At 42.5% G+C, this 27,346-nt stretch overlaps 1 protein-coding gene across 7 annotated transcripts in view; it reads left to right on the top strand.

Annotated features, from left to right (window-relative positions):
- HYDIN (HYDIN axonemal central pair apparatus protein) overlaps window positions 1-27,346 on the top strand; it is a 442,685-nt gene that overhangs the window by 367,905 nt on the left and 47,434 nt on the right. For all 7 annotated transcript variants that reach the window (XM_086688949.1, XM_086688948.1, XM_086688951.1 and 4 more), the window contains 13 exons: window positions 343-541; window positions 3,115-3,214; window positions 5,196-5,295; window positions 7,380-7,548; window positions 8,012-8,250; window positions 10,373-10,484; window positions 15,863-16,067; window positions 16,794-17,029; window positions 18,952-19,103; window positions 19,216-19,405; window positions 22,898-23,000; window positions 23,225-23,503; window positions 25,216-25,358. In XM_086688949.1, the coding sequence (XP_086545075.1) occupies window positions 343-541; window positions 3,115-3,214; window positions 5,196-5,295; window positions 7,380-7,548; window positions 8,012-8,250; window positions 10,373-10,484; window positions 15,863-16,067; window positions 16,794-17,029; window positions 18,952-19,103; window positions 19,216-19,405; window positions 22,898-23,000; window positions 23,225-23,503; window positions 25,216-25,358 (2,227 nt within the window). The remainder of the gene's footprint in view (window positions 1-342; window positions 542-3,114; window positions 3,215-5,195; window positions 5,296-7,379; window positions 7,549-8,011; window positions 8,251-10,372; window positions 10,485-15,862; window positions 16,068-16,793; window positions 17,030-18,951; window positions 19,104-19,215; window positions 19,406-22,897; window positions 23,001-23,224; window positions 23,504-25,215; window positions 25,359-27,346) is intronic.

The following is a 27,346-nucleotide window of genomic DNA, read 5'->3' as shown; positions in this document are numbered from 1 at the left end:
TTCCAGGTTCTCTAAGCAGTCCATTACCCTAAAAGGTTAGGAATCCTTGGTCTAGAAATTGGAGCCTAAAGAGAGAATACTAGACCAAAACTGGAACTTAACATATTCATTCACTGGCTTCATATTATTCTAAATAGAATGTTTACTTCTGGGGCTACTAGAAGAGAATATTGTTATGATATGTATCCTGCATTCCTTGATTGTTAACACCAGGTCCCATTACCTGATAAACACTGGTTAGTGAACTAAGCAATGATTGAAATAACCAGAAGTGCTTTTTCTGACCCACCATAATAAATCAGAATCATTTGAAACTGACAAAATTTCTTTTGGTCCCTGCAGAAAAGAATCCAAGGTAGTTCTTCTCCGTAACGTCACACCCCTGCCCGTGGCCTGGCGGGTCACCAGCCTGGAGCACCTGGGTGATGACTTCACTGTGTCCACCATGCAGGGGACCATCCCCCCCAAGGCTGAGTACAGCCTTCAGGTGCACTTCCTGCCCTCCAAACCTGTCAACATCAAGAGGGTGATCCGGTTGGAGGTGAGGCTTCACTTATCTTCAGACTTGGTCATCAAATGTGTACATATTGGGTTCCCTGATAGACACACATACACACACCCACACACAACCACAGCCAGGTTTCCCTCTTACATGCTCCCAACTGATCCCCATTTGACAACCATCAACCCACGGTGTCTCGTTCTGCACACAATTGTAAGCTCCATAAAGGCAGTCTCACTCGTGGCTGATTTCCTGGTGCCAAGAACAGAGCACTCATTCAGTGCAGAGTGAGTGACTAACTGATGGTGTTACTATCCCTTTGTAAGCATGAGATTCCTGATTTCACACTCCCAAACCCAGTCACTGCTTAGATCCCTGTCTCCATAAACATCACCTTTCGCCCAGGTGCTCCCAACAGACACCTAGGAACCATCTTTGATTCCCTCCTTTCCATGACAGCCTGTGTCCGGGCCCGTCCTCCTCCAAGTCTTGTTAGTTCTGTCTCCCAGGATACCTCCCACCTGCCCGCTCCTCTGCCCTCACTGCTGCTGCCACCCTTGCCCAGGCTGTCTATAGCATCTCTCGCCTGGACTTTGGCAGAGGCCCATTCTCCATCTGGGTCAGTCAGGTCAGGCCCCTCTCCTTCCAGCAGCACTCTGCTGGCTCCAGCTGTAGTGAGGATAGAGCCCAGGGTCCCCTGCTTCTCAGTCCCTGCCTGCCTCAGTATCCAACCTCGCTCTCACTCATAGGCTCCATCATGTGGTCTCTTGGCTTTTTCCTGCCTCAGGCCTTTGGCCTTGCAGCAACCCTGCCAAGAATGTCACCCCCAGGTTCTGTGAGGTCCGCTAAACAGCACTGCTCCAACTGGGTTCCCCTAGTCACCGCATCAAGGTAATCTCCTGTTATGTGCGATCACTCGCCGTGTCTTCTATCCTTCAGAGCATCTCCCCCTTTCAGATATCCTGTTTCTTTCTCTACTTTCTTATGTGAACTCCATCAGGGCAAGATCTTGCCTGACTTGCTCATCATCTGTATTCATTTCCAAGGGCTGACGTAAACAAATGCCCACAAACTAAGTGGCTTAAAACAACACACATCTATTCTCTCACAGTTCTGGAAGCCAGAAGTCTGAAATCAAGGAGCCTGCAGGGTCATACTCCCTCTGAAGACTCTGGGGGAAGAATCCTTCCTTGCTTCGTCCATCTTCTGGTGGCTCCAGGTGTTCCTGGGCTTGTGGCTGCATCTCTCTAACTCTGCCTCCGTCTTCACATGGCCTTTTCTGTCTGCATTTCCTCTTCTTCTGTCTCTTATAAGGACATTTGTCATTAGGTATAGGGCCCACCCAGATAATCCAGGAAGATCTCACCTCAGGATCTTTAACTCAATTACATCTGCAAAGACTTTTTCCAAATAACGTCACCTTCCTGGGTTCCAGGGGTTAATACATGGCCACCATTCGTTCCACTACCCCATCATGCCCCCAGTGTCTAGGACAGGCCTATACAGAGAAGGTACTCAGTAGAATCTGTAAAATGAACTAACGAATGAATGAATGCCACTGACTTTTTGATGCTTGAATCAATTCCACAACAATCAAGGATAATCAAGGGATTATCCAGGCTTCTCTTTGAATACTTGTAGGAATAGAAAACTTACCAGTACTCAAAGCAGCCTGATTTTCCTTGGAACAGGTCTGACTATTAATTCTTCCTTGGGTTGAGTTCATATTTCCAACTTTAATTTACATGAGTTAATCCTGTTGCTACTTTGGGGTCCACTCACTGGATCTAATCTCTATTATCACATACCTATGACAGTCCTTAAGATAGCTGAACACAGATACTGATAGATTCATTTAATCAACAGTTGTAGTGTATGAATATCAGACGATGAAAGTCAGCATTTTTTAAGTTTATTTTTTTATTTTGAGAGACAGAGAAAGAGAGAGAGAGCACAGGCAGGGGAGGGGCAGAGAGAAGGAGAGAGAATCTCAAACAGGCTCTGCACCATCAGTATACAACCCAATATGGGGCTCAAACTCATGAACCATGAGATACAATGATCTGAGCTGAGATCAAGAGTCAGACGCTTAACTGGCTGCACCACCCAGGTCAATGTTTTAAACACCAGTCTTGGGGCTCTGTGCTGGGCATGGAGCCTGCTTAAGATTCTCTCTCTCCCTGTCCCTCTGCCCTTCTCCCCTGTTCTCTCTCTCTCTCTCTCTCTCTCTCTCTCTAATAAATAAATAAATAAATAAATAAATAAATAAATAAATATTCCAAAGAGCACTTTTCTGCAGTGTATACTCACAACCCCAACTTCAATAATGTAGTGGCAATCATGCAAATATTTAAAACCCATAAGTGGACAAGATGAAAAATACAGGTCCTTTTACCCATTCTTATATTTATTGTCTACACTGGCACTTCCCAGAGGATGTTACGAGTATACTAATCATACCAAATGCTCGCTGAAGTCCAAAGCTAAATACATCTTATAAATATTCTACACCATGCCTCCTTCTCCATCATTCCCACTGCATGGTACATAGTTCAAGCTCCAAGCATCCTGTGGATCTTGCTTTTACTCAAGAATTTCTCTTACCCCAACAGGTTTTAGATGCAGACAATCTTGTTGGTGTTGTTCAGATTGAAAACATCATGGTCTTTGCAGAGTCTTACGACGTTGCCTTGGACATCACCTTTCCCAAAGGTCTGTTGACCCCTTCAAGGAATGGGTGTTTGGAAGTCACATCTTTCAGTGCAGTATATTTCTTGTTTGTTTTTGTTTTTTTTATTTAAATTTTAGTTAACCAATATACAGTACAATATTGGTTTCAGGGGTAGAATTCAGTGATTTATCACTTACATACACATACAATGCACAGTGCTCATCCCGACAAGTGCTCTCCTTAGTACCCATCACCCATCTAGCCCATCCCCCACTCACTTCCTCCATCAACTCTTGGTTTGTTCTCTATCATTAACATTCTCTTGTGGGTTGTTTCCCTCTCTTCTCTTCCCACCCCCTTCCCATATATTCATCTGTTTTGTTTCTAAAATTCCACATGAGTGAAATCGTATGGTATTTGTCTTTCTCTGATAGTACAGTATGTTTCTTTTTATTTTCAAACTAAGTATTTTTTTTAAATATAATTTATTGTCAGGTTGGCTAACATACAGTGTATACAGTGTACTCTTGGTTTTGGGGGCAGTTTCCCGTGAATCATCGGTTAGTATATTTCTTATGTAGAGGAAGACTAGTGGATGTTGGGGAGGGGGTGGAATTTCAGTCAATTGTAATGCAAATCCCCGAGTAATGTTAGCAACATTACTACAATCTTAATTTCTCTAATGGGAGATGACGAGGGGTGGCCATTAGTAGAAAGTTTGCAGAGCTTTTTTCTGAACAGTCATCTTAGAGTAAGTACCTGTCTTCCAACCTGTGTTAACCTAAATTAAAACCTAACCTAAATTAAAAATTTCAACAGTTTTCTATCACTGCTGTAACAAATTACCAGAAACATTGTGGCTTAAAACAACACAAATTTATCAGCTTACAGTGCTGTGGTTCTGAAGTCCAAAGCGGATCTACCTGGGCTAACATCAAGGTGTTGGCAGAGCTGCACTCATTTCTGGAAGCTCTGAGGGAGAATCTATTTCCTTGCCTTTTCCAGCTTCTAGGAGCTGCCTGCATCCCTTGGGTCATGGTCCTTTTCCTCCATCTTCAGAGCCAGAAACGTTGGGCCAGGTCCTTCTCACGCCACCATCTCTCTAGTTCTCCCAATTCTGTCTCCTTTAAGGGTCCTTGTGATTACATTGGGCCCACCCAGAGAATCCAGGACAACCTTTTTATTTTTTAAAGTCAGATGATTAGCAACCTTAATTCCATCCATAATTCTCCTTTGACATGTAAATTAGCATATTCACAGATTCCAGGGATTAGGACATGGACACCTTCCGGGGGCACAGGGCATCATTCTGCCCATTCTACTGCCCTAACACCCAGGTTAGATCCCTCCCTTTTAGCATGCAGTTCTCCATTATTTCTCCCTTTTCTGACTGGTCTCCTTCTCAGCAGGATGCATAGAACACAAGAGCCACATGTGTACCCACATGTCATTAGCCTTATGTACAAAGATATTTATTGCAGCATTATTTGTAATAATGGAAGATTGGAAATAACCTAAATGTCTATTAAGAATGGAATATTATTATTATAGAAATAATATTTTAAGTTATAGAACAGCCTATCATGGTATACATATAACCATCAAGATCACATTTATGAGGTTTTCTATTATGTGGAGACATGCTTATGATGCAATGCTAAGTAAAACAATACAAGTTTATATGTAATATTCTAAATATGTATATTATACACTTGATGCAAAAAAATAATTTTTTTAATAGCAGAAGTTTTAGCTAGTGGAAAGCATGAAAGGAAGGACAGTGGTCCTAAGATGGAAACCAGGGGGAGCCACCCAACTTGAACTGGGCTCAAGAGCAGTGTCTATTGTTTATTGGCTGAGAGTCAATTACTCGAGGTATTTTTAGCCACAGTGTTTTCAGAAAACAAATTCTCTGAACTTGTCACCGTGAACTTTCCATGTGAACTTCAATAGGGAGTTCCCCTGCTCCTCACCCCTGTGCCATCCACTCATCCTCCCCACCCTGGCCCCTGGCTTCTGCAGGAGCTGAAGGAGGCCTCGATTTCGGGATTGTGAAGGTCATGGAAGAGGTGAAGCAGCCCCTGCAGCTGAAGAACCGTGGGAAATATGAGATCATGTTCAGGTAACCTGAAAACCATCGGTCACATGGTCATCCCCATCCACTCACAGTCTGGGAGATACAAAAAAAACCTTGACTGGGGAAATCATAAAAACCATCTCCGCTTTGAGCCTCACTCGGGCTTCAAACGAATGGGATTTCAGCTCCTGAAAGCAGAGGCTCTCAACTCTGTGGCTTTACAGGGGTCCTTTAGGGTCCTCTGAATGCACCCAGAGCCACAGGGGTCCAGGGGTGGGAGGGAGACTCAGAGGGAGAGGTTGGGTGAAGGTGAGGGGAGGTCCTGGGGGTGGAGGGAGAGACTGGGGATAGGGAACTCAGCTGGCTCCTATCTGTCTCATAAGGCAGCATTACACCTAAGACTGCATGTGAAGAAAGGGATTTTTCCAATTTTCTTTTTTAATTTTAAGAACCACTGTGTTCTGGAATCCAAATGGTGGCCTGGTGGAATAGAGCTCCAGCTTGTGCTCTTTCTTGAGGAAGCAAAACTAATATAAGAACAGAGAGGGAGAAAAGCCATAAGAGATTCTTAAATACAAAGAACTGAGGGTGGCTAGAGCAGGGTTGGGTGGGGGGATGGGCTAAATGAGCAAGGGGCATTAAGGAGGACACTTGGGATGAGCACTGGGTGTTATACGTAGGTAATGAATCACTAAATTCTGTTCCTGAAATCATTATGACACTAACTTGGATTCAAATTAAAAAAATAAATAAATAAATAATTTTAAAAATGAAACACAAGGGGCACCTTGGTGGCTTCACCGGTTAAGCCTCAGACTGCAACTCAGGTTATGATCTCATGGGTTCATGGGTTTGAGCCCCCCATCGGGCTCTGTGCTGACAGCTCAGAGCCTGGAGCCTGCTTCAGATTCTGCATGTGTCTCTTTCTCTGCCCCTGCCTGCTTGCACTCTGTCTCTCTCTCAAAAATAAAAAAAAAAAAAAAAAAAAAAGAAACACTAAATCTGAGATTTCTCAGAGAGGAAAGGGTGGTACTGGGTTGGGGAAGGGAGAAGGTCACTCAGGCAGGGTCACACAAACCTTGGGGGCAGTGCCAGCACCTGTGGCCAGTCTACAATCTATTCTCTGGACAATTATCCTGCCCCCTAGAAAAACTGCAGTTGATAAAGGGACTTCCCCCTCACTGACTTAGAAGGAATTCGGTGTATTCATGATAGTTTCATTTCAGCTGACAGAACAGTGATGTGAGAGAGGTCCTGCCTCGGGGCTACCATTACTAGACTCATAAATTGAAATGTAAATATAGATAAAAGCTAAAAGAAAGACACTGTCCCCTTGGAATTAGCGCTGAATGGAGTCTTGCCTGTTGGTGAGTTTTGTTGTAGGTTATCATTGGGGCGTTAGCTCTGCTCTTTGAGGTTACATGGAACAGTCACCTTCAGGATGGAACAGGTGATCAAAATTCACTGGAAGGCTGTGCGGAGAAGGGAGGAAACTCAGGTACCAGGTGTGCAGCAGTAGAGCCACCAGGCCTCCTGGAGCATGGGGGTGACCTTGAGGTCCCCATGACAATTCCAGGTGTCCTGCCTCAGCTTAAGTTCCTTGCTTCTGCTCCAGTCCCTCTGCCATTCTCATGAGCCAGCTGCTCTCTGTGGCTTCGCACCTCACCCCCATTGGGCCATTGCCTCCCTTTCCAAGCGTCCCTGTTAAATGGCTTCTACCCCTGCTTTCTCTCCTTCCTTAGATCCCCTGGCTTCTGCATCACTGTTCCCTCTGTATGTGCTGCATACAGTCACAGAGAGGGGAGGAAGAGCGACAGAGAGACAGAGAGATGAATTAATTTAGTTGATCCTTATCTAGCATCAAGCGTCTCTGTTGGGCAAAGATATCCTGCAAAGGCACCTCTTGACCTCAGGCTACAGATGGCTGTCTTTGCCTCATGCACCAATCTCTGGCCTCATCTATCCTGGCTGTGGAGGGGTGGTCAGAACATACAGAGCACAGTGGGCACTTCCAGACACCATGCTTAAGCAGGGCCAGGGACATGGCAGGCACTCAACAGTCTATCTCCTCTCTAGTGTCATGGGTTCCCCATAATGACTTAAACTGACCTTTTATTCTTATCTTTCAGCTTTTCTGTGGACTCCTTAGGGATTTTGGCAACCAGTGTAAATTCCATGATCTCAGTCCTACCCAAAAAGGGCTCACTGACCACAATGGAAAAGCCCACAAATGTCCAGGTGTCATTTCGTGCAAAAAAGGAAGTGAAGATTGAGCACCAGCCAATTCTGCGCTGTCAGGTACAACGGCTCAAAGGGAGGATTCACTCGGTGGCAGGATTGTGGGACTCATTTTGGAAAGAAGAGTACGTGATCTAATACATGCTCTAGGGATTGGTCCCTAGCTAGCAGGCAAGAGTAGGTCAGGTGGGAGGTGTGCAAAGTCATCAGGAATCTAGAGTCCCAGACAGGAAATATAGCCCCTGATCTTTGAGGAGCACCAAAGGAGCTGAGTTCAGTCATCAAATGCAAAACAAGAGCAGAGAAGTGAAGGAGTAGGTAAAGTCGGTCCCTGTTGGTCCATGGCTGGTACGTAGTAAGTGTAATATTAGTTTTCGCTAACATTGTTGTTGCAATAATAAAAAGAGAATGAAAAAAAAGAATGAGATTGGCTTTCAATGATGAAAGTAGAGAATGGCGTAGGTAGTCATGGGAATTCTGGAGCATAATGGCTAACATCTTCCCACTCCTTCCTCCCTTCTAGATTATTGAGCCCAACATCACAGAAGGGGGTGAAATCATTGCCAGCATCCCAATTAAGTTTTCTGTGAATGCAGTGTACTCCAAATACAACATCAGCCCCTCCTCCATCATCAACTTTGGAGCTTTGATCTGTGGCACTCGGAGAAGCACCACCTTCACCATAGAAAATCAAGGTGTTACTGACTTCAGATACGCCCTTTATAGGCTGATGGGGGAGAGCCCCATTCATCAAAAGAAAATGTAAGACGAGTATTCACTTAACTCATGCCATTCCTTGGTTAATTAGTACATTATATTTTACAAAGAGCTTTCATATATTTCATCTAAATTCACCCAATCCCCGGGGCGCCTGGGTGGCTCAGTCGGTTAAGCATCTGACTTCTGCTCAGGTCATGATCGCATGGTTTGTAGGTCTCTGTGCTGACAGCTCAGAACCAGGAGCCTGCTTCAGATTCTGTGTCTCCCTCCCTTTCTGCCCCTCCCCCACCCACACTCTGTCTCCCTCAAAAATAAATAAAACATTAAATTCACCCAATCCCCTTTTGTGGAGCTGAGGCCACTAAGATTTAGAAATGGCTCATCCAAGATTATGCAAGAAATCACCAGTAGATCTCAGTTCTGAAACCACATCTCAGATTCCAGATTCATATGCTTTCTAACTGCTGTCAGATCTAAGGTAAATTTAATTGAACAGATGTACGCCTTCTCCTTGGGGTTGTGTCTGTTGTCCTCTTGCTTCTCGTGTGTGCTACAAGACTCCCAGTAAGTCAGTGTCCTCTTTATTGTAAGATGTCGGGGGACTATTATAACCGCAAACTAAATCAAAATACATCATAGCTGTGCTTCATGTGGGGGATGGCAAAAGGTACCCTGGAAATGTAGACTGGAGACGCGTGCTGCGGCATTCAGTCTGCCGGGACTGTTTTTACCTTCTCCACATGAAGACCTGGTATAACAAGAGCTAACTTAATAGCTGTTCCAACGGCAAAAGTCTGTATTCTTCAAAAGGCAGCTCTTAATCAATTCACTAAAACAATTTACCTTTTTGAGTGCTTTTGTCTTTTATTTGATGATCATCTTTTTTTGGCAAATTAAGCATAGTTTTACCAATTTTTGAGGCACTTTGTCCCGACTAATTAATTGACCCCCTAATTAATTAATTTAAAATTGACTTTACAAGTAATTGTTTTAAATCAGACATCCACTGTTTGTAATTGTTTTGTATTTTTGTAGATATGTTTTTCCATTTTGGCTAAGCTTGCGTGTATTAAGAAATCTGGGGTTGGGGCGCCTGGGTGGCGCAGTCGGTTAAGCGTCCGACTTCAACCAGGTCACGATCTCACGGTCCGTGAGTTCGAGCCCCGCGTCGGGCTCTGGGCTGATGGCTCAGAGCCTGGAGCCTGTTTCCGATTCTGTGTCTCCCTCTCTCTCTGCCCCTCGCCCGTTCATGCTCTGTCTCTCTCTGTCCCAAAAATAAATAAACGTTGAAAAAAAAAATTAAAAAAAAAAAAAAAAGAAATCTGGGGTTAAGCTATTTAAACTTTCTTTCTTCCAAATTTAATTTCAGCTTAATTTTTTTATCATTTATCTTACAATAATTCAATACCTTTGACAGATATTATGATGTAATTGTATTTTTCTTTATATTGTTTTTTATTTAAATTCAAGTTAGTTAACATACAGTGTTTTTAATTTTAATTGTTTTTCATTTAAGTGTGTACAAATTGAATGCAAAACACTCAAAGGGGGATGAATTTTTGTTGTTTTGGCCATTATGCAAGTGAATGCTCAAATTATATAAAGCTCTCAAAAGTCTAAGATTGTACCTCAAATACATTTGACATTGTAGGTTAACTGGCATCTAGACAAGCTAATTAATGGGTAAACTAGCTTCAAATGACGTGAACAGCAGCCAGAATCCTGTATTTGAGCTATTGCATAAATTCAGTTTAAAAGCATCATGACTATAAATATGAAGAAAAGGGACAGAATTTAAGTCTATTTGACATTTCTTTTTTTTTAAGTAAGATCAAGTAAAAGATTTTTCCACAAATGATTTTCCATAAATAATTTTCACACACTGCTTCCCAGTGAAGTCAAGTAAACATTTAAAAATTATTATTTTCTTGCAGTACTGTTCATGTCCTTGTGAATCATAGTTAATAAGTATAATTACTATATAGTTTTCTTATAATTATTCAGTGAGGTTGGTTAATGATAAATAGGCTGACACCCCCCCCCCCCCAGATGCTCCCTTGGCTGCCTCCTTCATTCTTAGGACAAGGGACCTTACAATTAGCAGACAAGTGGTACTGAATGTCACCACCCCAACCTGAAGGTATACTCCTGCTTCTTTAATCAGAACCAGCCATGTTAGACATGCAAGATCGCGGGAAAGCTTCTACAAGACTGGCCCTTCCAAAGCAACCAAGCTCTCTGATACTGTTCAGAAAGAAATAAACATCACAAACCAGGTGAGCACCCTTTTCCTTGTCACAGAAGCCCTGTAAGCCTGCCTCCCAACTAGTTTTCTTCTGACTAGTTCTTGCAACAAATACCCCCCTAGGCTAGAGGGATTTGAATGAACCCACGGTGGCAGGAATTCTAGTTATATTGAAATATTACTTTCATTTTACGGCAAGGTGTTGACTTTTAATTTGGATATCCTCTCTTGTTTTACAACCCTCATTGGCTCCTTATTGCCTTAAGATTAAGTTTCAGCTTTTCATGTATATTTTAATCAAGAATCATTTGTTAATAAAAAAACAGATGGGGCGCCTGGGTGGCTCAGTCGGTTAAGCGGCCGACTTCGGCTCAGGTCATGATCTCGTGGTCCGTGAGTTCGAGCCCCGCGTCGGTCTCTGTGCTGACAGCTCAGAGCCTGGAGCCTGTTTCAGATTCTGTGTCTCCCTCTCTCTGACCCTCCTGCGTTCATGCTCTGTCTCTCTCTGTCTTAAAAATAAATAAACATTTAAAAAAAACAAAAACAAAAACAAAACAGAAACCCATGTGGACAGACTTAAATAAAAGCAGATTTTAAGACTTCTCTAATAAGATGAAATAAACATACTTTTCTTTATTCTGCCCAACTAAGTACAACTAAAAACCCTGCACATTGTAAAAACTAACATAGGAGACCAAAAGGTGAGGAGAAAAAATCAGACTACCTAGGATCCTTGGGACCTAACAAATATCACAATGGTGAGTTCCCTGACTTTTCTTTTTACTTCATATATCTAAAACTGGGTGCAAAAGGAGCCAGCAACCCAGAAACATCAACAGACACAAACCAAAAAAAGCTCCAACAAAAGCCTGCTCCCACTGGCCAAAGGGCCAGGAAAAGAGCAGCCCAGCAAGACAGAAAACTTTCATAAGAACTTTTCTATTACAGAAGCACCTGGGTGGCTTAGTTGGTTAAGCATCCGACTCTTGATCTCAGCTCAGGTCTTGATCTCAGAGTCATGAGTTCAAGCCCTGTGTTGGGCCCCTTGCTGGTCATGAAGCCTAATTAAAAAAAAATAAAAAGACCTATTATAGCCAAACAACAGAAAAATCTGTGGCCATATCTGACCCCTGCTAGCAAAGTCCAGTGGGGAGCCTAGAATTATACCTTATTCAGGCTGTCATAAGATGTCCCAAACCTCTTCCAGAGTTGTGTTTGAGAATGTCCAGTGGGGAGGTAGAGCTTTCATTACCCCCTACCACCTCCACCTTTTATTGTAAAGACACCACTTGGGGAGCCTTGTTCCACCCCAACCCAGTGGTAATGAGACATCCCTCCCTGCCCCACAATGGACCTCCCTACCCCAAAGCATCAGCAGAACAGTAGCAAGGTACTCCTACCCCTCTCCACCAGGGAGGGATCTGTCTACGACCAGTGGGAAATGGGAATTGCCACCCGTCTCTGGCAGTTATGAAAAGTCTGAGTCAGAGATCTGTACCCCCACCCCCACCTGGCAGTAATGAGCCAGTGCCCCACTTCCCCTGGAAGAGTGGTGTCAGAGAATGCCAGCTCAAACAGAAGATTTAAGTAAGATCCAGAGTCTCATATAGCCAAAATTCCCCAGGTTTCAACTGAAAATCACTCATCATATCAAAAACTAGGAAGATCTCAAACTAATAGATGCCAACACTGAAATGACTGTTAAAATTATCTGACAAAGATGTTAAAGCAGCCAACATAAAAATGCTTCAAAGAGCAACTATAAACATGCTTGGAACAAATGAAAACATGGTTAAGTCTTAGCAAAGGAAGAGAAGACATAAGGAACCTAATGGAAACTTTGGAACTGAAAAAATAACCAGAAGTTAAAACTCAGTTGATGGGTTCAACAATAGAATGGAGGGGACAGAAGAAAGACCCAGTGAACTTGAAGACATACAATAGAAATTCTTTGTATTATATCTCTTTGCTATTGCTCTCAAAACAAACTACTTCAAACTTAGTGGTTTAAGACAATGCAAATTTTATCTTACACTATGTGTATACCTCAGAAGCTTGACACAGGACTCACTGGGCTAATGTCAAGGTGTTTGCAAAAGTGTATTCTTTTCTGGAGATTTTGGAATAGAATCCATTACCTCACCTTCTCCAGCTTCTAGAGGGCACCTGCCTTTCTTGGTTAATAACTTCCTCCCTCCATCTTCAAAACTAGCCGTAATAGATCAAGTATTTCTCACATCACATGACTCCAGCCTCTTCCATAGTCACATCCCCTTCTAACTCTGTTAGACCTGCTTCTTCCATATCTCAGGGCCCTTGTGATTACATTGGTCCCAAGGTAATACAGGATACTCTCCCCATCTCAAGGTTCTTAATCATCAACACAGTTTTCCCCCATGTAAGGTAATATATATACAGGTTCCAGGGATTAGGATGTGGACATCTTTGAGAGGCCATTTTTCTGCCCAGTCTAAACAAGAGAGAAAATAAACTCTGTTTTGAGTCTTTTGAAAGCCTATTTGAGTCTAATGAATAAAAAAAATGAACAGACCCTGAGGGACTTGTGGAATTATAACAAAAAAATCTAATATCCTTTTCATCAGAGTTCCAGAAGGAGATAAGAAGTAGGGTTGGGATGAAAAGGTACTCAAGGATATAATGACTGAAACTTCCCAAATTTAGCAGATGTAAGCCTGTAGATTCAAGTATCTGGGAAAATCCCAAATAGGGCAAACCTAAATAAATCCATACCAACACACATCATAGTCAAACTTCTAAAAACTAAAGACAAAAAAATCTGGAAAGCAGGGACTCCTGGCTGGCTCAGTTGGTAGAGCATGCAACTCTTGATCTTGGGGTTGTGAATTTGAGCTTCACGTTGGGTGTAGAGATTACTTAAAAGAGATTACTTCTTTTTTTTAAATCTTGAAAGCAGTGAAAGAGGAATGACACCTTACATATAGGGGGAAACTATTTAAATGACAGCAGATTTTCTTATCAAAAATCATAGGGGCCATAAGAAAGTGGCAAAACATTTTGCAAGCACAGGAAGCAAATAATTGCGAAGCCAGAATCTTATATCCAGCAAACATATGCCTCAGAAATGAATGGAAAATGAAAGCTTTCTCAAATGAAGGAAAAGTAAAATAATTTGTTTTTAGCAGGTCTCTCCTAAAAGAATGACTGGAGGAATTTCTTTAAACACAAAATAAATAATAAACGAAAGAATTATGGAACATCAAGAAGGAAGTAAAAATATGGCAGGCAATTATGTGTGTAAATTCAATATACTTCCCTCTCCTCTTGAGTTTTCTAAATAATGTTTATCAATTAAAACAAAATTTATAACACTGTCTAATATGGTTCTAAATGGATGTAGAGGAAATATTTTAGACACTTATAAAGGGAGGAGGGTGAATAAGCAGTTGACCAGCAACATGGTAAATACTGTAATTGAGGTGTGTATGGAGGGTGAAGCTCCAGAAAGATGAATAAATAAAGTTCTACTGTTCCTGGTAGGTGTTAAAAGTCACTGAAGTCTTCATAGAGGAGAAAGACTTACTCATGTAGGATGGTGTTTAGCTGCAAGTAACAGAAAATCCAACATTAGTGGTCTAAATAGAATATGTTTAGATAAGGTAGACAGTTGCTTGTGTTGTTAGAGGCTCTTTGGTGTTTGAAATTCTCTTGACTTTTCTTCATGGTTCCAAGATGGCTGCTGCAGCTCCAGCCACCACTTCTGCATTGAAGGTAAAAATAAGAAAAAGTAGGTATTCCGCACTAGGTGGACACTGGTAATTATTGATTACATTTGGATTGAATTTTCTACATGCTGGTTTTCATGTCTTCTCAAGTATTTTCCTCTTCAGCAGAAGCCTTTTATTTAATTAACATACATAATATTTTTTCTACATACGTTTCTATAACTCCCATCCCTTCTAATATATATGTATATGTTTGGGATTGTTTTTTGTCTTTTGGGTTTTTTTGTTTGTTTTGCCTTCTTCTCCTACTGTATCTTCTTTGCCTTTAGTGAGAGGCCTCCCTCCACGACCCTACCTTTCAGTTCCAATGATCTTGTCCTCTCTCCCACCTTCGCAACTCGCTCTCGAGGTCACACCCTGAATCTCACACCAAAAGAAACTGAGATGCTTCTGAACTCTTGACTTCTAAGATTCCTTTCTCTGACCACCACTTCCCTTTCTTACATCTAAGTCACGTCCATCCATTTCAGCTCTTCTGTGCCCTCACTCTGACCTTGATCCTTTGTGACAACACTCAACCATATTCTTACTATCCAAAGCTTCTCCTTCTCACCAATTTATATTCCCACTAACAGTGCACAATACTAATTTTGATAATGGCCATTCTAACAGGCGTGAGGTGATATCTCATTGTGATTTTTTTTTTTTTTTGCATTTCCCTGATGACAGATGATCAACTTTGTTGATATGATTACATTAAGAACCTTGAAATGGGGAGATTATCCTGTTTTATCCTTAGCCCTATGTGATCACAAGGGGTTGGGAGTGGTGGAGGAAATGAGGAGATGTTGGTCAAAGGGTGCAAACTTCCAGTTTATAAAATGCATAAGTTCTGGGAATCTAATATGTACTTGGTGACTCTAGTTAACAGTAATGTATTATACATGTGGAAGTTGCTAAGAGACTAGATCTTAAACATTCTCCTCACACACAAAAAAATGGCAATTATGTGAGCTGATGGATGCATTAACTAACATTGTGGTAATCATTTTGCAGTATATATCAGTATCAAATCATCTCATTGTACACCTTAAACTTATACAATGTTATATGTCATTTACATCTCAACAAAGCTGGGTAGGGGGGAGAACCAGAGGAGTGCGTGGTAATATCCCATTTTTTGAGCACTAATTCTGTGCCAGATGCTATGTTAAATACTTCACACACATTTTTTTCATTGATGCCGCCAATGATTCAAGGTAGGGGCTTTAGCCCCACTTCATGGATAAACTGAGACTCAGAGAAGTCACTTGTCCAAGGTCAAATAGTTAGATTATAGCAGGGGTGGGATTCAAACTCATGACTGTCTGACTCAAAAGTCTACATCCTTAGCCAGTGCTCTGTCTATACCCCTCTGCCAGCAGATTCTACTCTGGGTAAGAGTTGTGCAATGTGGAATACGTCTGTTCCCTTAGGCTCCCACTCAGTCATGATTGGTCAGAAGGAATGTGCACAGAAAGAAGCACTGAGAGAACCCATCCCTGAAGATTCCCCAGGCCTTCCCTGCCTCCAGAAGAAAGCTAGGGTTCAGAGAAAGCCTGTGGGGAGAGAACCAACTGGTCCCTCTTGACACCATCTCACAACGCTGGTAGAAGGGCTCAGACTCTGTCACCCCATCCCTCTCACCCCTCAACCTTTCCTGCAGGCTCGCTTCACCCATGGCATGTTCACCATCTACCCTGGGTTCGGCTCCATCCCTTCCGGAGGAACCCAGGTTATCACTGTCGATTGCGTGGCTGACCCCGTGGGAAGATGTGAGGAATTCATAGCTATCGATATATCTGACCGAGACCCAAGAGATCAGCCTGGCGGCATTCCTTACAGCCTGTTGGCAGAAGCCTGTCTACCAGGTACTGGGCACTCAGATTGGATAGCACCCCCTTAAAAGACCTTGCCCTCCACCAACCATGCAAATGTTTAGCAGATATAGCTGAACTGCTTCCTCTGGGTCCTTAGAACTTCCTCTGGTGTCTTCAGCCATATTTTTCCTTAAAGATTTATAAGGCATGCACAGAAGGTGTGCAGCTTTAAACTCCTAGTCTTCCTGAGTTTGGTCCAGGATTCTCAGATGAATAGTATTATCTGGGAATCGTGGTGTAATGAGATATGGCACAGGACCCAGGAACACTGAATCCCACTCATGGCCTGGCCATTCCCCATGGGCAACATACACACAGAGAACAATGTTCAATGACTGTGCACATTATCACTTTAACTCAGCAAGATTCAGGTAAAGCACAGAGAGAACTCCTCTTGTTTTGCTGTAGACTCCCTGCAGCTTCACACCAACATAGGCCAAATGCCCCCTTCTTTCCTAAGTCCACCCCGGATCCTAGAACTAACCTCTCCTTACTACTGGGAGGAAAATATGGTTGGGGTCTGGTAACCAGCAAGAGCAATACAAAAAAAGAAGAGAAGATAGAATTTGTGACATCACTCCCACCCTCTTGTGTGAGTTCCCCTACCTCTCCTCTTATGATTGTCCTCCATCGGAATCAAATCTTCAAATTAGCAACTACAGAAAGCAGGAACCAGGCTATCAGGGCTCGTCTCTCATTCTTCCCTCCACTCCCCAGCCTTCGTGACTGACAACAGTGCCTTGATATTTGAGGAGCACAAGATTTGTAACAGCGCTAGCCTGCTCAATGTCCTACAGACCATAGAGAGTGGGGGGCTGTTTGTGGAGGATGAGAACAAGTTCATTTTCTGCAACGTCCTGGTGGGTCATCAGGCCAAGGCTCGGTTCAAGATCAGCAATGTGGGAAAGATCGCCTGTGATGTGAACATTGTAGTTAAGCCCATCTCCAACAAGGTAAGCAGCCCCAAATGGCCCTGGCCCACTGAAGCTGGCAGGAAGCTATGGAAAGAGCTCTTGGAAACCCTACTCTAGAGCCTCTAGACATGAGTGGGGATTATCTGGCTCTCAGGCCCTGCTGGAAATCATATGAGGTAACTGGGCAGTTTCCCCTAAGCCAAGAGCCATGCATTTCTCTCAGTGGATGTCTCCTCTGGGTTTTAAAATGGTACACACCAATGAGTAACTCTCTCACCCATCAAACAGCCACCTATACCTCTAATAGATCAAGCATTGTGGGGAGAGCCAAAGATGAGTGCCAGCTCAGGGAGGCTGCCTTGGGTTGCACATTTGTCTGGTAAGGAGGATTAGGGGGATGTCAGGGTATAAGGGTAAGGTGAAGTGATGAACAATTGTTAACCCCTGCTGCATTCTAGACACAGTGTTAAATTATTTACATTTATTGCCTCATTTCCTCCTCACAGAAAGATTGTATAACCAGACTTTGTATTATTATACTCATTTTATAGTTAGAAAAATGAAGCCTAGGGATACAGGGCTGGGTTTAGAGCCAAGCTTCATCCACATATAAGGTAAATAATAAATGCCTATATCAGGGCCTGTAGATTTGAAACTCCTTTCCTCTCTGAGTTAGACCATACTGAGGTCCTTTTTCCTCACAATAGAGCAGCAAATTAAGGATACAAAGAGAGAGGCTTAGTCAATAGACGATCAGATGTGTTGCAAATACTGTCTGGTCTCACCTCAGCTCCTTTAGTTCTCTGCCCAAAGGTGAAATTTTGACCCAGGTGGTCCTTGTGCCCCAGAGCTGGCATTGTTCACATGGGTGATGGTGGCAGGGAGATAACTCAAGGGTTGGCCTAGTCTAGAGCTGAGAAGAGTGTATGCTGTCTCAGGAAACTGTCACCACAGAGGGTTAGGGTTTGAAAGGCTATCTCATCCCTTTTATGACTTCTCTCAGGCCCTGATGATATCCAGTCATTACTCTCTGACCTTTTTTTGGACACGAAGGGACAGCTTTCTTTCTATTCCACACTAAAAACATAAAAAGTGAGCAAGCCTTATTCCTAAATGATAGGTTTTTAACAGGGCATTTGCATACATATTCTCCTCTTCCCTAATTTGCATAATATCCCTTGAAAAGAGCAAAGAAGCCTTCGTGCTCTCAGCTTAAAAATAAGAGGAAATAGTTTTGAATCCCATTTGCCATCATTAAGAATGCAAAAATCCTTTTGAGGCCTTGCCAGGGGTCCCTACAGTCTTCCCAAAACACAGCCACAAGATGCAGACAGATCAAATGCTATGGGAGGTTGTTCTAGCTAAAGCTCTTTGAGTTGCAAGGAGCAGAAACCAACCCAGGATGGCCCAAACATGCAAGGTTTGCTTCAGTAAATCAGAGACCTCAGACCAAGGTCAGAGAACACCATGTAGCCAGAGCTCTATGGAACTGGAATTGTCACCTGTAAGGCAACTTTTAGAAGACCAGAAGAAGCTCTGTCTTTCAATGGCCATGTGCCACTCACTCATGGTGTCTCCATTGTTCTATTCTCTAGTCTGGCTTCCAATTCAGGTCCACATCAGCAACCACCAATGACCTTTGGGCATCTTAACTTGTTTGAGAGAGAGGGAAAGAAAAAGGTGGCAGGGGAGGGGGGGCCACTATCTGAGATATGGTTTAATTCACCTGTTTGAGTCAAATATCATAGGTCTAGCCAAGTCCAGCTAGTTATTGCTCAGGAGTGGGTCCCAGAGTATCTAGGCTGTTCCTTCTAGGGACATGACTATGTACGAAATGTATGGAGCATGTCTACCACAGAGTTTAGATGAGGAAGATTTTACAGCAAGGGCAGTAGAGATAAGAAGTAAGTCTTATTTGATGCAAAGTAGCTAACACACTGATCCCTGCTCCCCCTCCCCAGCTCATTGCCCGAATCGTTGACATTTTTGATGTGGAACCCAATAAGATGTGTGTTGCCAGCCGCTCACATGCCTTTGCCACCGTGACCTTTACCCCGCAGACCATGCAGACCTACCAGTGTATCTTCGAGGCTACCTTGGATGGCTTGCCTAGGTACCAGCTCCCCAGCTCCCTCTCTTACAACAGGGCTGCAGGCCACACCCTCTATGGAATGTCCTTCCTGGCATGCCAGGCTGACAGGCCTCCATCTTGCTGTTCCCTGCAGCAATCTGACCAAGAACCGAAGCCTTGTGTTTGATATCGTCGGGGAAGGGAACCTCCCGCGGGTGACGGTAGTGCGACCAGTTCTCTACAACCAAAATGGAAACCCCTTGCTCCTCTTTAAGAGGCTTCTGCTTGGTCAGTCAGAGAAGCTGCCTCTCATCCTCAAGAACAATGGCACCATCCCTGCCCAGGTACCATTGGAGGTGAAGTATGGGATGGAAAGGGAAAAGAATGATTCAGAAGAAAGACTTCTGATGTTGAGGACTCTGCCATCCCTGATCTATGAGGACTTCTTTGATGTTCCTCATATGTTAGCCTGTGTAAGACATGGGACATGCAGAGCCCAGTCAGCTGTGGTGTCTGCCCTCCAGGAGTGTAGGAAAGCAGATTAGATAGCACACTCATAGTTACCGTGTGAAGCAGTGTGCAGTGATATACCCTAAGCTGAGTAGGAGGATTATGGTGTTCTTGGTATCTTCCTTACTCTTCACTTTTTTTCTGTAATGAACATTGCATTTTTAATAAGGAAGAAACTAAAGAAACCTCATTAGGGGTGAGAGTTTCAACATCTGAAGGGACTTTGGTTCAGCAGTTAAATTTATGTTTCTATTTTACAAACAAAAAGTGATAAACTGTGTAAGTGTCATCCAAAGAACCATAAGACTTTCAAAAATGATCTTCTCCCATCTAGGGGAATCAAGGAAAATTTCACTATAAAATGACATGCAAGCTGGGCATTGCAGGATAACTAGGTTTCAGGAAGGGGGTATGACAGTGAGGGCATCCCAGCTGGAGAAAGAAGACTGGAAAGACAAAGGAACAGAAGGGGGAAAAAAGTGTCATATATAAACAGGAACTAGTCAGCCCCCAGCTTCTTGAGAACACAGGGGATAGTAGACAAACAGTGGAACATAAAAATAGAAAGATGGAGTAGGGACAACTTCTGGGAGGCTTTGGATTCCCTCTATACTTTAAACCCTACAAGATGTTATGACTAATATTGTTGGGTTTTGTTGTTTATACAGTTAAGGCTTATTTAGATTTATCCACATAGTTATCTTTTTTTTTTTTTTTAATTTTTTTTTTCAACGTTTTTTATTTATTTTTGGGACAGAGAGAGACAGAGCATGAATGGGGGAGGGGCAGAGAGAGAGGGAGACACAGAATCAGAAACAGGTTCCAGGCTCCGAGCCATCAGCCCAGAGCCTGATGCGGGGCTCGAACCCACGGACCGCGAGATCGTGACCTGGCTGAGGTCGGACGCTTAACCGACTGCGCCACCCAGGCGCCCCCACATAGTTATCTTTTTTATTGCTGTTCACTCCTACATATGCAACCTTCCATCTGAAATCCTTTGCTACCTGATGAAGAAATACCCTCACAGTTCTGCTGGTGTGGTGAATTCTCTCACCTTGTGTTGAGAAATCTCCATTTCTTCTTCATTTTTTAAAGATTTTTTTAGCATTTATTCATTTTTTGAGAGGCAGAGAGAGACAGTATGAGTGGGGAAAGGACAGAGAGAGAGGGAGACACAGAATCCAAAGCAGGCTCCAGGCTCTGAGCTGTCAGCATAGAGCCTGATGCGGTGCTTGAACTCATGAACAGTGAGATCATGACCTGAGCCAAAGTCGGACGCTTAACTGACTGAGCCACCCAGGCACCCCCATTTCTTCTTCATTTTTAATGTGATCTTTACTTTCCATCCATTTTTCTCTCCACTCCCTTCTGCATAATTTCTTGGGATAATTTCTTTAACTTTCTCTTTAGCTATGTCTAATTCACTAGTAAACCTTCCATTAAGTTCTTAAGTTATTATATCTTTCAGTTCTAGAATTTCTATTTTGGCTGCTTTTCAAATATGCATAATCAGTTCTTAAGACTTCTAGTTTTGTGCTGAAATTGGCAGACTCAGCTTTATTTCTTGAGCATAGTGATCACAACCATTTTGCCATCTGTACCTGATAATTCCAAAATCTGAAGTCCCTGTGGGTCTGTTTCTGATATCTGTTATTCCTGCTCATTTTTGCCCATGTTGTCCTTTCCCCTCGTGTGCCTGGTTATCTTCAATCATGTGTTGAGTATTATACTTGAAACGTTATTTAGACCTAATAAGACTAAGGATGCTGTTATTTTTCTTCAAAGACAATTTTCATTTGCTTCTGTCAGGTACATTGGGACCCTAGAAACTGGGCATCACCTAAAGCTGGTTTTAGGGCTTGAGATTTTCTGGATTGTGTATATGACTCAGAGCAGGATTATTGCCATTGGGAGGCCTGGTTTATATCCAGCCTATCTTTGGTGCTATCAGGCAGTCCTTTGGAGTTGCAATCTACTGCAAAGAAAACACCCCACCTTTCACAAGACTTTTGCCCTCTTAATACCAACAGGCCATCAAAAGCACAGCTCATTCTCCCACATACCTCTTCCTGACTGAGTCCATGTCAAAAACAGTCCATAAATTTAGGCTGGCCTGTCTGGATTCCCATGCTCTCCCAGATCTTGGTGTGGTTATTCCTCATTATCTTCTCAGCTCTGTGATGCTTTAAAAAATTTATTGTTCTTGATGTTGTTGTCTTATTTGTTGTTGTTTTGAGTCCACATTACCTAGTTTACCATCACCCTGCATTGTTTCCATTATTGTGGCTTTATAAAATGTTCTATCATCTAGGTCAATAAATTCCTGCTCACCCACTCCCCATTTTTCTAAGTTTTATTAACAAATTTTACAAATCTAGTCTCTGAGATGCACTTTAGACATCATTTTATAATATTCCTCAAAAAATCCAATTGGGAATCCTATGAATTATTCAGGAAGAATTTCTACTTATAGAGTATTTAGGCTCTTTGCCAGGAACAACATTTAGAATTCCCATCCATTTACCTAGATCTTTTTTATGTCAATTTTTTCCCATATAACTCCTCCATATAGTTTCTTACTAAGATTACATCTACACATAAAATTATTTTTTTATCTTAGAAGCTTCCTATGTAGTGTCACTATTTCTTTCTTCTTTTTACCTCATTTCTTATATTGTTCAATTGTGTTTATGATGGTACCAGCATTACTATCTTCTAAAACTGTATACTGATTTCTTATACCCAAAATCAGATATATGGCTTTAGCTTTAGCAGATACATGGCTTTAGCAGGTATACTGCTTCCACTGGTCTAGAAAACATCTGTTTTCTCCAAGCAAATCAAAAGCCCACTTTGGTTTTCTTCTTATCTTGGTAGGCTGCTCAATATGACACTATCAGGTAACTAATGCATTAGTTCCTGGGAGATACTGATTTTTAGGAACTCACATTCATGTAAGCCTTCACAGAATGACAAGTATTCATTTCCATTTTATTAGTCTAGTATATATTTTACAGCCGCCTCTGTCAATAGCAGAGGCCTCGGCAACCCCATTTTGATACTACTTAGCTGGGTAATCTGGAAAGTCACCTGTATTCTCTGGACCTCCAGTTCCTTACTTGGACAATAAGGGCTGAACTAAACTTTCATTTTTCCTCCCCAGATCTAATACTTATTTTATCTCCCTTTTAATAAGAAACTCAAAAACATGACCACTGGGCACAATGACCAGTGTGCCTTCCCAAACAGTACAGTATCTCAATCCAGACTCAAAACCCATGAGCAGCCTGTAAGCTTACCACTCAACCTTGTTTTCCTTCTGCCAGCTGCATGTTGACCTGAGGGACCAACTAGGAGTCTTCTCTCTGAAAGGGTGGCCCACCACCTCCTACATCTACATCACAGAGGAAAACAAACCACATGCAAAAGGTAGGTAGGGGGAGTATAGCTTCTAGAGGGCAATGGGTCTCAGAAGCTGTTTTGTTAGGAAACTGATGAGGATCCAGCCAGAGTAGGATGCCCAGTCTCCTCATAAATAGCCTCTGCAGGTAAGGGTCCTTCCCACACTAGAGCTGCCCTCTCTTGAGTCAGGATCTTTATGGTTATATCTTCCTTTAAACTGGTTCTAAATTTCATGTCTCTCATCTTGGCAGCAAAGAAAGCTCACACGGCATCCCTGGTGGTTCTTCCTGGAGACACAGCTGGATTTGATGTCATTTTCCAGTCCCAAAGTGTTGGGAGAATGACAGGCATCATCCACTTGTCAGTGATCAACAATCAGTATGAGGAGACGAACATCCACATGGTGGGAGAGGGTTATGAGGATGACATCACCTTGGGCAACATCCATGGGCTGCTGGTTTCCAGCAGCCATGAAGCCCCAGAGATCTCTGAGGTCATCGAGGAAAATACTATGGAAGACTTGATAACAGGTGAGAAAAACAGCCATGATGTTGGCTCAGGTTATTTTATTTTATTTTTGTTTTAATTTTTTAAATTGTCTTATTTATTTTTGAGCATGAGGGTGTGAGCAGGGGAGAGACAGAGAGAAAGGGGAACAGAAGATCTGAAGTGGGCTCTGTGCTGACAGCCGCAAACCCAATGCAAGGCTCAAACACACAAACTGTGAGGTCATGACCCAAGCCAAACTGAGCCACCCAGTCACCATGGCTTAAATAACAGGCCAGCCAGCTTCCTGGGGATTTAGGAAAGCATCTTCTCCTTGTTACTGTATGTTCCTTCATTCCTGGCTCAGACAATGCCTTCAGTCATGTGTTCCCTCGAGGAATATTTACTGAGCATCAGCATGCATGTTCCAGGCACTGTGCTGAACCCTGCAGTTCCAAAGAGTAGTACAAGAGTCTCAGAGACTTATAGTTTTAGCTAATTCCAGTTTAGCTGAAAAGTGAAATTCAAAATTCAAATTCCAGATTAGCTATGTGAGCACATATCTCTCTGTAGTTGTCCCTGTTCATATCTCTCAGCTGGCTCCTATTGGCGTGGTCTGCTTCATGGGAACCATGTATCCCAGATATTCCAAGAGAAGTCATGGGCTTGTTTCATTAAAGAAGGTGTAGATTTGTGCCACGTCTAGAACATCATTCTCAGTAGCCTCACTACTCAGTGCGCTTTCTGAGAACCAACAGCATCAGCAGCACCTGGGAGCTTGTTAGAAGCAGACACCACCCCAGCATTTCAGGCCTACTGAAGCAGAATCTGCATTATAGCGAGATCCCTAGGTGACTTCTGTATACACTGTATACACTAAAGCTCAGACATGCTTCCCCACTGTCTGTCAAGCACTGCAGCTTCTTTTGGCTGACTATATTCTTTGGGGTAGGAGAAAATTTATTTCATCATTATTATCAAAATGCATTTGTTAGGCAACCGAATTGTGTGGCTAGTTGGTATGAAGTGAGTTATAAACACATGCTCATAGTTTTTCTAGGAGCTTGATTATAATCCTGGAATGTAGCATTGGACAGTCTCTACAACATGGCTTAAAATCAGTACTCCTCTTTATGTGGTGTTCCACCCCTCTGTGTGGCTACGAGGTGACATCTCTCTTGTCAGGGGTCAAGCAGGAGCCAGCAGCAAACCCTAGCTCAGAAATCAGATTTCATAATTATGATAGGGTTACCACATTTAGAAAATCAGAATATAGGAATCCCTCTAAATTTTAATTTCAGATAAACGAGTAATTTTTTTATTTGTGTGTCTGAAAATATTGTATGGGACATAGCGATACTAAAAATTACTCATCATTTATCTATAGTTCAAGTTTAACAAGGGCTTTTATATTGTATCCTATTTTAACCCTTAATAGTATTGTTTCAGCAAATAAATGGAATTGGGGACCTATATTTTCTCTTGAAGGTGAGAGCCAAGGTGGGTGGGTGGGTGGGTGGATGGATGGATGGATGGATGGACGGACAGACGGACAGGTAGATGGACTAATAGATTTCCCAAGGAGGGAAAGTTTATGCTATGTGACTCCAGCTTTTCCAGGATAATCATCTGCGGTGGAGGGGGGGGGGGATGCATGAGGGTAAAGCACCATGTCTTTCAAGTGTTGCCTCCTCAGGAAAGGGAGCCCCGGGAGGAGGCTAGGGAAGACTCACAGACCTTCTGTTTCTGTCCATAGCTGCTCTGGTGGACCACATCCAGTTTGGAGACTGCCACATCGGAAACAGCTATAATGTGAGCTTTACAGTGACTAATCACAGCCAAGCGAATGTCATACGGTTTGAATGGCCCCTTTTAGCTACAGTTTGCTTTTCCCCACAGGTAAGTGAAAGCCAACTGCTGTTTTCTGGACTCCCTTGGTGTGAGCCAAACCCAATTTGACTGTCAGTCTATATTCATGAACGTGTGGGATGAGATGGATGGCTCTCAAGCTGAGAAACAGCCCAGGAACCATCCGTTACTCAGACCAGGTACCAGAGGACACAGTTCTGTCCCCTCTGGTCTAAGAACAGAGAATGAGGTCTGATGAGACTGTCGCTAGGCTGAAGTTGAGGAATTCCATGCAAGTCTCTATGGATGAAATAGGTCCCAGAGTGGATAGGGATAGGGGCTAGGGTCTTCCTATCCCAGATTGTAGACCTGTGTCCCCGAAGGTATATGTTCGTTAGAGCATTAGGCCTGCCAAAGTGGCTCACTGAAAGCTAAGATGGGGGTAGTGGGTTCTGTGGACAACTGAGGTTTAGCACATTTGCAAATTACATCTTTCTCTTTCTCACTCAGCATACTAAAATCTAGTTAACTTTATTTTACCTGGAATCCCTTTCAGCATCTCACAGCACACATTTTATGAATTGCTGGCCAAAGCTCAACGTCACACAAGGCCTAAGACAATGTGGTAGCAGATCCTAGCCTCTGGCTACCTGATGCTTTTCATAGACAGTTTGCTGCTGAGTTCCCAGGACAATTCATATACCCAGATATATCCACTGCCTTCTGCCCAGTTTCAGTCACCAAGGCTGTTAAAGCATAGAACTCTAGGAAAGTTGGGGACCCTACTTTGTCACCTTTAAATCTTTGAGTGCCATCAGGAAGTTTTGCTTCCTAGAGGGATGTAAAGTGTCAGTTAAAGTCGACAGAGATAAGCTTCAGACAGTCCATTTATATACACCCACCCACCCCCCACACACACACCCACCCACCCACCCTCCCACACACACACATGCATATACCCCTCACCACACACACACACACACACACACACACACACACACACACACATTTGTGGCCTGGGGAATACTAAGTTTTATTCACCCTTCACTTTCCAGAGGAAGGAGAGATATTTTTATCTGTCAGAAACATGATAGGACTATTATATATATATACACATGTGTGTGTTTGTATATGATAAATCATGAATTGTTTTATGCCTTAAACCAAACTAGATTTCCCATTTATCTGGTATACTTCAGGGAATCTCAGCCTTCTGGTTTTAGGACTTCTTTACCTTATTAAACATTATTAAGGAACCCCAAAAAGCTGTTATTTATGTGACTTATGTCTATTGACATTTACCACATTAGAAATTAAAACTGAGAGGGGTCGCCTGGGTGGCTCAGTTGATCGAGCGTCTGACTTTGGCTCGGATCATGATTTCTTAGTCCGTAAGTTCAAGCCTCGCATTGGGCTCTGTGCTGACAGCTCAGAGCCTGGAGCCTGCTTCGGATTCTGTGTCTACCTCTCTCTCTCTGCCCCTCTCCTGCTCATGCTCTGTCTCTCTCAAAAATGAATAAACTTAAAAAAAAAATTTTTTTAAGAAATTAAAACTGAGAATATCTAAAAACATGTATTTATTCATTTTTAAATAATAAACCCTTTAATGTTAATATAAATATCATATTTTAATGAAAATAGCTATATTTTTCAAAATAAAAAATGAGTAAGAAGAGTGGCATTATTCTGCAGTTTTATAAATGTCTTTAATATCTGGCTTAATAGAAGAGAGCTAGATTCTACTATTTGCTTCTCCATTTGATCTGTTTCAATATCATATGTCATGTAATCTCTATAAAGCTCCATTGTGTACTCATGAGAAAATAAGAATAAAAAAGTCAAATAACATCTTAGTATTATGATGGATGAAAGTAGATCTGACCTTGTGAACTCCTGAAAGGGTCTTAGGGATTCCAAGGGTCACCAGACCACATTCTGAGAACTGCTAATGTACTGTGTACATTGATCTATAATTCATATAGGTCATATTGATGAAGAAGCACAGGTAGTTAAGAGTGTGGTATCTGGAGCCATATTGT

This window comes from Puma concolor, chromosome E2, assembly GCF_028749965.1.
Source record: "Puma concolor isolate L17-30 chromosome E2, mPumCon1.1.hap2, whole genome shotgun sequence".
NCBI lineage: Eukaryota > Metazoa > Chordata > Mammalia > Carnivora > Felidae > Puma > Puma concolor.
This window is presented reverse-complemented; position numbering and strand designations above follow the sequence as displayed.